At 35.4% G+C, this 12,902-nt stretch overlaps 1 protein-coding gene and 1 long non-coding RNA gene across 2 annotated transcripts in view; both read left to right on the plus strand.

Annotated features, from left to right (window-relative positions):
• Window positions 1-2,080: 2,080 nt before the first annotated feature.
• LOC140237316 (uncharacterized) lies at window positions 2,081-3,624 on the plus strand. Its single transcript, XR_011901829.1, has 4 exons — window positions 2,081-2,145; window positions 2,710-2,746; window positions 3,088-3,187; window positions 3,541-3,624. It is a non-coding gene; the product is annotated as an uncharacterized lncRNA (long non-coding RNA).
• A 1,586-nt stretch (window positions 3,625-5,210) lies between these two features.
• The window catches only part of LOC140236613 (receptor-type tyrosine-protein phosphatase T-like), a 31,131-nt gene continuing 23,439 nt past the window's right edge, over window positions 5,211-12,902 (plus strand). The window contains exons 1-7 of the mRNA XM_072316534.1: window positions 5,211-5,366; window positions 6,083-6,170; window positions 7,658-7,734; window positions 8,234-8,270; window positions 8,916-9,013; window positions 10,249-10,362; window positions 11,055-11,179. Coding sequence (XP_072172635.1) covers window positions 5,211-5,366; window positions 6,083-6,170; window positions 7,658-7,734; window positions 8,234-8,270; window positions 8,916-9,013; window positions 10,249-10,362; window positions 11,055-11,179 — 695 coding nt within the window. The remainder of the gene's footprint in view (window positions 5,367-6,082; window positions 6,171-7,657; window positions 7,735-8,233; window positions 8,271-8,915; window positions 9,014-10,248; window positions 10,363-11,054; window positions 11,180-12,902) is intronic.

Raw genomic sequence — 12,902 nt, forward strand, 5'->3', positions numbered from 1 at the left:
ATATCTGCACATGAAAATTGCGCTTTTCGTATGTTATCTGTGAACGAATCGGTATAGGCCTATACGTCACACCGCATTGCCGTCTACACAGGCATATGCACCTCTGTCAATATGTGTCGTTTCATTGTCATCAAAATGTATGAAAGAAAACAAACAAACAAACAAAAACAAACGCAAAGTTAAAATATCCTCCAGTCATTTTCACTCAGGCAAACATTTGTTAATCCGTTCCACTTTAGTAATCCAAGGCACGTACGATTTGCCGTGTGCATACATATTTTTTTGGAGAAAAAAAAAAAGAGAGCAAAAGAGTATTCCAGACAGGAGTGTATGTTTGACGGTTGTCGCCTAACAATATGTACGATCTGAGGTATATACTTTAAACATGTTAAAGGACTTCTTTGAAGATTTAACTTCCTTGGTTCATTTGAATTATGAGTAATTCCTGTAAAGGGTATGAAATGATAAACAGTGTCCTTCTGATACCTCTTTGTATTTGTCAGATTCATTACAAAATTATAGCCGCACCGTATAATGACGAGTTCAATGCAAGCCACCATACCTTCTCGAATGATACCATGAATCCTGCCTGGCCCTGCCGCTATAACATGGGTAGCCTGAAACCCGCTACAAAGTACCGTGTATGTGTCACAGCAGCTACCAACAGGGGATGGGGCGACAAAAGTGAATGCAAAGAACTTTTTACCGAGCCTCAAAAAGGTAATTCTGGAGGAATGATTATATAAACTTGTGATATAATACAGGTTCTGTTGATTTCGGCGGGGTAGAGAACGCATCAGCTCATAAGAGTTCTTTAAATACATGTTCCCATATTCCATAGTCGAGGAAAAAAAGAATCTTGTATCTTGTAATGATGATCTTTTATGCTTAGGTATAGAGACAAATCACCAGTTATATTCATTTACAAAATGATTTAATAAGGAGCCTTTGTCGAGTGAAGTCATATAAAATAAAAAAAAAATAACACGACGGATACTTTTCGAATGTCGCACGCTTCATCGGCCTTTACATTCATACAATGAGATATCGTGTCAAGTAATATGATATTTGTTACCTCCTGGACAGTAAATTGCTCTGACAAGAGCTGATATCTCTTATCAAAAGCAGTAAGATTATTGATCGTAACATTCTGTTGCATTCACATCATCATTTTCACCATGTTTGTTATTGTTTTTATTTTGGAGAACTTATGATGTTATTGGTCTATCACCAATTCGTAGAATCTGACCTACCGGAACCGGAACCTCCAAGGGTTACACTAAAGAGTAGGAGGGCGATTGCCACACTTGAGGAAATCAATGGCACCTATGTCACGTGAGTATTTTCTTTTGCTATGGAGGGCACAACATAATTAATTGAAAGCCACATATAAACATTCAACTTAAGAAATTAACGTTATTACAGAATGATAATACATGTTACGAGGGAAACGTTGGCTGAGATTTTGATTTGCTTTGCCACTTTGATTTGCAGGAGATATTGCGTCAGACCAGGAATTCATGTAGTATTTTGATGAGGTTCACATACTTTGCATATCTATCATCTTTCATATTACCCTATATGATTATATCGAATTCATGCCTAGAATAGCTTGTAATCAGAATTTTCATCTCAATTAAATGTTTTGTACAAGCTTTCGTAGTCGGGCAGTGATATGAACCTATTCTTCAACGGCACAATCCGATATATTATCAGTAGGTTGGTGAAATATGTGTCATTTGCAGTCAGGAAAATTGGTTATTTATAAGGATGTAGGAAAACCTAACTCTGTCAAAATGCACGAACCTGTTTTCTTTTGACCGCGTAGATTGCCTATCCCCTGTAAAAAAAAAAAAAAAAAAAGGTGAATGTGACATTGAATTGTTGTCGTATTTCTTTTTTCTGTCGTCATGTTGTAGAAACATTACTCTGGCGGTAATGAGAAATGACGCCGCTACAAACTGCAGCCGATTGAGTGGTGTAATATCTGCATCCCACATCATTGGTAGATGGAAAAAGTCGGCACTACCAATGAATGTCACCCTTGGTGATAATACCACCCACGGCGGCTACCATAATGCCCCTTTGGAAGAAGATGTGACGCATTGTATATGGATGGGTGTCATTAGTCAGACAGATGTGAAGGTAGGCTTTGCGTTTGCTGAGTCAATTCTCGAAATACTCTTTTTTTTTTTTTTTGCTCCGATTCCGACTAGACATATGACGGATTGTTAATGAAATCATGAAATTGCCTATACACAGTCATAAAAGACAAAAAAGAAAACGTCCAGAACGAGATTTGTAGAGTAGGTCCTGCTTGAAACTGGCAGAAGAATAGTTATTGCCCTGGGTTTGTTTTTTGTTTTTGTTTTTGTTTTTGTTTTTGTTTTTTAGAATCGAGATTGTTTTTGTTTAGACTTACCATGCTTACTGTCTGTCTTTAGGAGGTCGCTTGTACGTTTTTTCACAATAACTTTACATTTTAGCTATACGCACCACATTAATTCATGTCTATACCTATGTGTGTGAAATTTGTGTACATTTGACTCATTGGCTCAGAAAGGATTAATTGGCGCTTTTTTCCAATCTGCCCTTTGTTGCGTCCATTCAGAGCAGCATCCCATTGCTGTCATTTATCATGTTTATCAGTACTTTCCACCAATTTAACATGGCTGTGGTTCTGGTCCTTTCGTTCATTTTCGTTTGCAGGAGACCGTCAGATTTGGAAATCCTTCTGACTTTATTGGTGAGTTCGAGGATACTTTGACAAGTATGTTCGTCATCAGACACATTTTCAGTAATTGATTAGGATTTCATTAATAATATTGTCACAGAGTAGAGGGTCATTGTTGTGTATGTATTTTTTTTTTTTTACTTCTGACTATAAAATCGAATCGAAATCGAAATACTGCATAATCGAATTATAGAAAAATTGGTTGGTTGAATGTCAATGGATGTTGTATGCTGATTCTTTTGATTTTAGCGAAGCCAAACACAAAAGTTCAATTTGCATACGACCTTCGTATCAATTTTTTGAAAAATACCTTCTTAACACATCTATTCCGAACCTGAATGATATCTTTGTAGTTCCGAGTGGCAGAAGAGGCGATAAGGCCACTCTATCTATTGGCGTATCTTTCGCGCTCCTGCTGCTGCTCCTCTTCTTGTTGGTGGTGTTCAGAAGGTGGTAAGTGAAGTCATTATCAAACAACTCAAAAACCGTTTTGAAGTAAGCCCGGCGTGAAATATACTTGCTATAGGGCATTCATCATTTTCATTATATTACATGCATCAAGTGAAATACTATTCAAGAGACATTAATCCAGAAGCATGCATTGAATAAATTTGGTCCCTCTTTTTTCCCCTTGCACATTTCAAAATTTACCGTGATTCACGTGATTTTTATTAGTTGTACAAAGTCGTTTTTGAAATTATATTTGCATTTCTGAACACTAAGGTATCTTGATACAATCAAACGCTACAAACCAATTCCCATTTTTTCACTCTTTATCATGTTTATAAATACTCAATGATTATCAGGAAGAGAAGGAATCGATACATCGGATCTCGTACCTCTAGAAAGCAGAAAGGCAGAAAAGTGCCACTTGAAAGACGACTAAACAAGTAAGTCTTGAAAAGAAGAAAATCTTTCACTTCAAGGATTTCATGAAATGATGAGTTACTGCAAATCCTCAGTTTACTGCCGGAGATGATTCTAATCATTGGCCCATTTCGTACGATATTCCATTTGACACGGCAAACATAACAAAGACAATTGCAGTCAAAAGTCTGTAGGTTAAATTACATTACGTAGTTGACGTACGGTTTAGAGTCATCGGGCTTTTATTTGGTGTTTTTATAACAAAACCGAAATTGAATTGATTTGATTGATTTGATTTGATTTGATTTGATTTGATTTGTTTTGAATTGAATTGAATTGAATTGAATTGTAATTGTAATTGCGTAACAGAAATTTTACAAACACTGATTGTTTCTTGAAATGGCGTTATAATCATTCAGATTTTGAATGTCAGTATGAGTGAAAGCAACTTCTTGAAATTGACGTTAAGTGAAATTGAAATAATTTTGGATAATAATTCACACACGTGCTACTGGATCAACATCATTTCAGTAAAAGCGAAAACGTTTCTTTCTTACTAAAAGTGAAATTCATCGATTCAGTTTATTTAGATGGAGTAAAATACTAACATCACACCGAGTATTGTTTATCAAATGTTAGCCTCTTCTCGTTATCTTACAGTGGAGGTGATGGTTTGCGTCTACACTCATTTCCATCTATCAGTAAGTATTCACTTACAACAAGGCAAGGAGAGAGTTGTTATAAACGTGCAGTTATTGATACCTGTGTAGATCTGGTTCTGATATGCACTCTTTAGCCGTTAGACCCCCGTACTGAAGAGCGAGATGCGTGTCTTTAAAACAATATTCAAAATATGATATCTAGTACTAAGATTTGATACATATACAAAAAAAAAAACTACAAACAAAAAGTGGACTTTATCACTTGATTTGAAGTGAGAAAATTTATTGTAATTTGTTTAGGGAAAGAGGTAACACGTACTCATTTTTGCATGGGACCTTGTTCCATATGGGACCTTGTTCCAAAATAGAGCAATTACATTGATTTTGTCGGGTTGTTTTCTGTTGTCTTTTTACGCAAGAATTTAGAAATCGCGACTCTAACGTTTGCCGCAAAAGCGTTTTGTTTGTCAACTGTTCCTGTAACTTCAATGATAATAATAATTACTTGATAATACGTATCTCAGACTTCAAATTTCATTCATCCAAATATCAACAGTGACTGACAGATTGAAAAAAAAAGCATGTCAATGATTGTTTTACGTAATGTGAATCTTGGATTGGGAATCAGAGGTCAAACATTGCTACTTATGAAACGGGCTTTTTCACTTATTTGGCCTACTACTGCTACTACAGCAGCAGCAACAACAACAACTACTACTACTACTGCTACTTGTACTACTACTACAACTATTACAAAACAGCAAGTATTTTTGAAATACACAATACCTGTATCTGTAAGCGTATAAATAACGTACTTGAATATTGAATAATATTGAATATTGAACAGTATGCAAATAAATGTCCCTTCTTTCAAAGTATGCCTTGATTAAAAAAAAAAAAAAAAAAAAAAAGATCTCTCACCTTCAGATCAGGACGAAACAGATGCAATGATCAGCTCGCCTCAAGGTAGTAATGAGGTTATCTATGCCAACTGGAACGTAACATCGGATAGTAGTCATGGTGCCATACCAATTTACTCGCTCCCGAATTATGTGGCCGACAAAAAGGCAAACTCTACCACGGGCTTTAAAGTGGACTATGAGGTAAGAGATTGACGAAAATTCAATCTCTGCGAAGGATGTAAAATTTGATTAATCAATAGGCCAATATCTTTTTTCTACACAGCAAAGTTGAGACTACAATTACCGATGGTTCACAGCAACTTCCAAGCGATTTACTGTTATGTATACTACTTCCATCGTGGCGTTAGGTTATGTAATATTTGCAATTAACAATTAATTTGCAATCAATCTGATTTCTATGAATTTGGTGATGTTAATCTGCATAGCAATTGGGCACAAAACATCACAGTTCCCAATTTCGATATACCCCTTAATCTTAACGTTTTGCCTTGATTTGCAGGTTTACTCTTAACTTTTATTACTCTGTTTACAAAAAGAGCCCATATCGTATCAATGCAAAACATTGCATATACACTCAAATAATATTTGCGTGTGGTACAAACATTTGGTGTAGTGTTTGTACAGTTCTTTTTTAGTTTTAGTTTTAGTTTTGTTTTTGTTTTTGGAATGGTATAATGAGTATTATGAAGGGATTTTAATTTGTGTCTAATGCAATTCAAATTTAAGTCTTGTAACTTTACAGCCACTTTTGTAGTCAGAAGTGACCTGACTTTCCATCAATAGCTGATTCTTTTGATATTGCACTCTCTATACATTTAAGTTATTTTGAAGCAAATCTCAGAGCAGGTATGCATTTAAATACTGACGCTTTGCTCTTACGTCTTTCTGTTTGGCAGAGTCTCCCGTCCGGTCAGCTTCACCCCTGGACCGTGGCAAAAAGGATTGAAAACAAACAGAAAAATCGCTACAAAAACATCATTCCGTGTAAGTGTTCATATCTTGACGAGTATCTGTCAAGCCCGTATAGTGTCGTATAGGCACATCGAGTGCAAAAGTTTTGGGTCCAGGGCCCTGTTTTATGAAGAGTTATAATTGATTATATAGTCGATTTCTATCATAAGTCTTTGGCCTGTGTGGCAAAAAAAAAAAATTTATAGTCGATTAAATCTTTCAGAGAATTTTCATGTTCAGTTCAGCTCAAACTTATTTCATATTTCCACTTTCTCGATGAAATTCCAAAATGCTTAACAGCAATACAATAGGTAAGAAAAAGGTAAGTAAAAGCTGTAACGCCTGTAAAACTATAGGTTCCCAAATTCATAGGCAGATAGGCGTGGAATTATACGGAGAACGGATATGTTTGTCTTGACCAGCTAAAGTTATACGAGTACAAAAATCAATCTAAAGAATGAACGAATAGACCACATGAATATTGCTCAAACCAGACTGTACGGATCTCGCCATGTCTGAAAAAAAAAAATGCTATATGTTTAATATATCGTTACATCAACTACTTAGCAACTTAGTGCTGCGGATGAAGACAAAAGACTGGAAGTATTAAAAGAAAGTTGCTAAAAGCCTGGTAGGGTGTTTCCACTAAGTAATAACTGTTTCAATTTGCGTTTGATGGTGAATAGGGATAAGGAAGAAGTGATATCGTGAGGGAGGTCATTCCAGTATCTGAGCCGAGTAAACATAATTGTTTTCTTTGCAAAAATAGTGCGAGTACGGGGAAGGTGATAGGCGTCACTCTGGCGAGTGGGATAAGAGTGAATGGAGCGATTTCTTCTGAACATGTGGATAAAAATAGGTGGTAATTCATTGGTTGTTCGTCTATACATAAAAATTCCGAGATTATAATGAAATTGGTCTAGAATTTTCAGAATTCTGTTTTCGTGTTCTCGTGGACTTTGATAGTTGAAGAGATCTAGATAATCTGCAAAGCTGTAAAGACTATGAGGTTTTTAAGAATAAATAGCCCCGGGACCGCTGATGTGGAATCTTCCATAACGGCCTCCGGGGATTTCTTTCAATTGTGTTATTCCCTTTGAAAATGATTAACTTCTGTAATGTATTAAAGTGATGTTGTGAGTGTCGGTATCGAAAGGGCTAACTTGGGTGGATACAACCAAGCCATCTGCACGTCCTTGAGCTCAGGGCAAAATAGCTGCATTTGAAATAGTTTTTGATCGTTATAATTAACGTCAAGTAGTCGAATGGCCAAAAAAAAAAAAAAAGCGAAGGTTGAAAGTGGTGCCAACAAACACAATGGCGACGCTAACAGATTTGATGGTCTATCAATTCCGTATTAAGTTTGCTTATGTTGATATTTTTTTGCACCCTAATGTAGGTTAAAGCTACTTATTCTATCCGAATTTATACTGGTACAGCAGAACACTTACATAATCCTTATTATCTGCCCGAATTTTTTTTTTTTTTACTTCATTTTCTGTTTTATCTGGCGCGTATAGACGACCATTCTCGGGTTAAACTGGAGGTACTGAAGAACGCTCCTCATTCTGATTACATCAACGCCAGCTTTATCGACGTAAGTGAGATATCTCATGTTCACACTTACGAGTAAGACTGTGCTGGAAACTCAAATACATTCTGACAAGTTGTTTTTTCTTTATTCTTGTGTAATGATCTCAACAAAATATTCATGTTTACCGTTTGGCCCCACGCTGCACAATTGTAGTTTTAACTTCCCTCGAAGTTCACCAATGTTAACTATTTCTGAGAGTTGAATTTCAAAGACACAATCAAAACACAATCAAACAAAACAAAATTACTGTAAATGAGCAGTGTCTTTTACCTTATTCTTTTCTAATGATCGCAACAAAATATTTATGTTTACCGTTTGCCCCCACGCTGCACAGTAGTTTAAACTTTTGTTTGCATTTATTCATTATAGTGATCTACATGACCTAAAGCAAATTCCTAAATTTCCAGCTTGTGTAGTGGCTAGCTATTGGAAATTGAATGCTTTTGTTTATAAAACAAACTGGTTTTGCACCATAACAAATTACAAATCACCTGTTTTGCAGGGATTCAAGCGAGAGAGGGAGTATATTGCCACCCAGGGTATGTATGTCTTGCTGCAACTAAAATTTATACTGGTTGTAAGGAAGTATCAGTAATAATGAGTACACAATAATGACCTTGTACCGTCTTTTTCCACTGACATTTTGTGAGAAATATTTGTATTGATTCAAGTGCGAGTTATAGTGAAGAATACCCACCAAAACTGCTTAAAATCACATACATCACTATATATCAAACATCACTTTTCCTCCTTATCAGTCGAAACCTTTGCAAGCGTGAACTGGTTACGATATAATAATGCTTAGAAAAAAATAGAATTATTTCTCATGTACGCTCTATGGACTTGAATATGTAAGTCCTGTGTTTATGCTTCCTCTGTTACCGTGTTTGTAAGTTGTTGGTTTTTCTTTTATTCAAATTATATTTTGGCTGTCATTGTATGGGATGCAGGGCCCCTTGGCAGAGCAGTTCCGAGTGAGCTGAAAGGACTACCTTGCTAAAAGAACACGGGATAAATAAATAGATAAATGAATAAACAAACAAATAAATCATTACTATGTAACCAGCAACTGTCGGGATAAGATTATTTACGTATTGGGAATGTAGTGCAGATCCTCTTTCCATTTTATGGTCTGTTGAAAAATGAAAAAAATAGATAAATTGAATGGAATGATCATTATTCAGGCCCAAACTCGTCCTCGATGGACGACTTCTGGCGAATGGTATGGCAATATGACTGCAGGAAGATCGTGATGTTGACAAAGTGCGTCGAAGGAGAAAAGGTAGTATTTCTCTACTATCCTATGTTCGAGCCATGTGGTATGTTAATCATTTCCCTGTTATACCAAAATTTGCTACAGTGGACCTCCGTTATAACGAAGTCCTCCAGACCGGCAGTTTTCTTTCATTATAATATGATTTCGCTATAACCGAACAAATTAACAATAAAAAACATAGATCGGATGATGTTACGGCCTGAAGTTTTACTTCGTTGTAACCGGAATTATTATTACCGTGTTCGTTATAACGGGAGTGCACAGTAGTATCTTCTCAATGCAAGGAACATGTACCATTGCCAAAGTAAGATTGTTAGCAAAGAGAGAGTTTATTTCCGTCGATGAGAGAGAGTCCAGCAAAAGTTCTTACCTTTGCTTTAATGTCTCTTTTTATTGAATTACTCTGTTTGGAAGGATGAATGTCGTCATTTCCGACTCATTTTTATTGTCTCTGTTTCCAGTAAATAAGGCATTTTTGTATGAGCTTTGAGGTATATTCGTGTCTGTAAGATACAAGGTCGAGAAATTCAGAATTCACATGTACGTATTTCAATAAGTGCAGTTTACATTGAAATGAGGGAACTTCAAAAAATAATAATCATTGTTTGATAGGCCAAACATGCTAAAAATTAGTATCAATTTTTGTGTTATATTTGTCATAAATATAATAACTGGAATGTATAATCTTAAGCGGATTTTTTTTTTTTTGGGGGGGGTGGGGTATCTTTTGCAAATACATTTGTTGAACCATGTTCGAGCAAAAACGGATTAGTGTATCATAGTTATATTTTGCGTGATTCTTTGTCTTTTATGAGTGGCAATATTCTTGATACAGTTTCGCACAAGTCGCCTCATACCACAAGTTTGCCTGCAGTGTGACATTATTTCTTTAACTCAACACTATATGAATATATTGATGGTTGTCCTGAGTTTTCAGATAGTACCGCAGTGTTGATTCTGCAGTACCCGATTTGTAGAGACTTACGTTCATAACAGTAGTTGACCACAGTAAAAGGCTTGATAATATGCAAAAACAAGTAAAACTTGACTCTTGGATAATACCGTTTACAATGGACCAGTTCCAGTATTGTGTATCAGTGCAATGCTGCGAGATCAATAGGAGGCACAAAGAACGTTTGTATACCGATGGCGCGAAAGCATGAACAAATGAAAATCTTCCAACTGGCATTCCAACCCTGTTTTTCCGATATTACTCTTGAAATGAAAAAAAAAAAAAATAGAATAAATGCAACAAGTACTGGCCGGACAGCACAGCTACGTATGGCAACATCCTAGTTACAAGGATTAGCGAAGACGTTCGTTCCCATGACACAATACGAGAGTTCACTTTGGAGGTAAACAGGATTTTTCTGCCATCTTGCAAACGAACGAACTTTTATTTGAACTTACGCTACTGATCATTTTACAATGATATTGTCCATGATATAGACCATCACTCGTTAAGACATTAACTGTAGATGTTATTAGATGATATGGCGTTGTATCATTTATTAGTATGCATGGGCTTGTTTATATCAAATACACCTCAAATTACCACTTAGTTTACCATTAAATCAATTCAGTTCAATTCAGTTCAATTCATTTATTTTCATTCTTCTCTTTTTTCCAACAGAACACAACACAGTATAAATTAGGAATTATATCACAAACGTATACATACAACTTTGCAAATGATATCAAAATATAAAGTATATACATGTATATATATATATATATATATATATATATATAGAATATATATAATGCATGCTTACTTGCAAAATTATACAAATCAATTATGTGTGTAATAGTATACTGCTCCACATAATTCGATACGAACAAGATGTTGGATAATATTTCATGAATGACCTTAATATTGACACCTTCGGCTAAAACATTTTTTGTTGTTGTTGTTTCTTCTCTTGGATTAATTCAATTATTGTTATTTCCATTGTATCAGTTTGAATCTTATATGTGATTTTACATAATTTGTTTAAATGTATGTAATGTTCAAATTGCAATCTCTTTCCCAAATCGGTTGTCACAGCAACACGGCTCCACGCGCACAGTTGTACAATTCCACTACACCTCATGGCCTGACATGGGAGTGCCACAATATGCCACGCCCCTTGTGAAGTTTATTGGGATGACCAAGGAGCATAAGACCCGAGGGTTAGAACCAACTATCGTGCATTGCAGGTAACGTCCAATATGTGCAATGCTTATAGGAGTTTCAAATTTCAACGAATTACGACTTAATCCTAACACGTATGGAATGTACACCTCCGTGTAGGCTACATCATCATCATAACATCATGCTGACGTATTAATGTGTATTATCTTTTGTGTTCCCAATAACAAATTGTTGTCAATGTTGATATCAAAGATCTTTGTGCCCTCATTAATCTAGTTGAATTGCATATGACACTCACACATCCACTTATGGGCAGTTGATGATATCTTCTTTTAGTGTCAGTGAATATTGTAGAAGCAGAAATCTCTGGATATTACAACAAAGTGGATCGTTTTGGTTGTTTTTTTTTTCACCCGGGAACTGTCAGACATGACACTTAAATGAGGCTCACAAGATATTAATTTTATTATTTCATACATCTTACACTCCTTTCAGAGATATTCTATGACATTTGACATTCCAATTACAAGGAATGTCATGAAACTAACCGACAAATCATTATACCTTAATATATATATATATTATATATCATTAATTTTTATTTTTTGGTGGCCCGAAAAAAAATCAAGAAAAACATAAGAAATACTAAATCGGTCCTACTGAACATAGAAAATGAATAATCGACAGAAGTGATACATGTACCCATGTCTAAAATAAATGAAGAGAAAATTCAATCATCTTACCGTTATTCTGAGTTCTAAGATTTAGCAAATAGGCTTATAGATTATTATAAAAGTTGATGCCTATTTAGGTGGTCAAAACTTACGTTTGAAACGATAGAGTGGGAGCATTTGCAGACACTTGTGAACATCCGACATCTGTTTTGGCATTATAAAGAGATGGAAGTTACCGTTATTCATTTCTGATTGTAAAAGCAATTATCCAACATTTACTAGTATTTTAACACCGTACGGAGCCGAATGTTACTATTATTTTTTTTTCAAATGTAAAAGCAAAGAACTGACATTCATTTTAGCATCTTACGGCGCTGAATGTTATCCTTATTCATTTCTGAACGTGAAAGCAAACATCCCCAATTTATTTTTAGCATCTAACTGAGCCGATTGATACCGTTAATCATTTCCAAATTTAAAAGCAATAATCTGTTTTTCATTTTAGCATCGTACGGAGCAGAATATTACCGTTATTCATTTTAAAATAAAAAAGCAAGCATCCAACATTTGTTTTATTATCGTACGGAGCCGAATGTTACTGCTGTCCACTTCCGAAAGTGAAATGAATTATTTGACAATTGAGCAGTGTACGGAGCCGAATTTTACTGTTTTTCATTTTTGAACGTCAAGGCAGACATCAGACATGAAATATTTTACCATCAAACGCAGCTGAAAGTTACTGTTATTCATTTCGAAATGTAATAGCAAATATCCGACATTCATTTTAGCATCGTATGGAGCAGAATATTACTGCTATTCACTTCCGAACGTAAAAGCAATCATCTGACATTTATTTTAGCATCTTCCTTTGCCGAATGTTATTGCTATTTAGTTTCGAAAGTAAAAGCAAACATCCGACATTTATTCAATCATCGTTCGGGGCTGAATATCATTGTTATTCATTTCCGAACGTCAAAGGGCAAGGGACCATTCGACATTAGCATATTCCGCAGCTGATCTGTTATTCCTATTTACTTCAAACCTGAACGTGAACATCCGGTATTTATTTTACTATCTATATGGAGTT

This window comes from Diadema setosum, chromosome 13 (assembly GCF_964275005.1).
Source record: "Diadema setosum chromosome 13, eeDiaSeto1, whole genome shotgun sequence".
Lineage (NCBI taxonomy): Eukaryota > Metazoa > Echinodermata > Echinoidea > Diadematoida > Diadematidae > Diadema > Diadema setosum.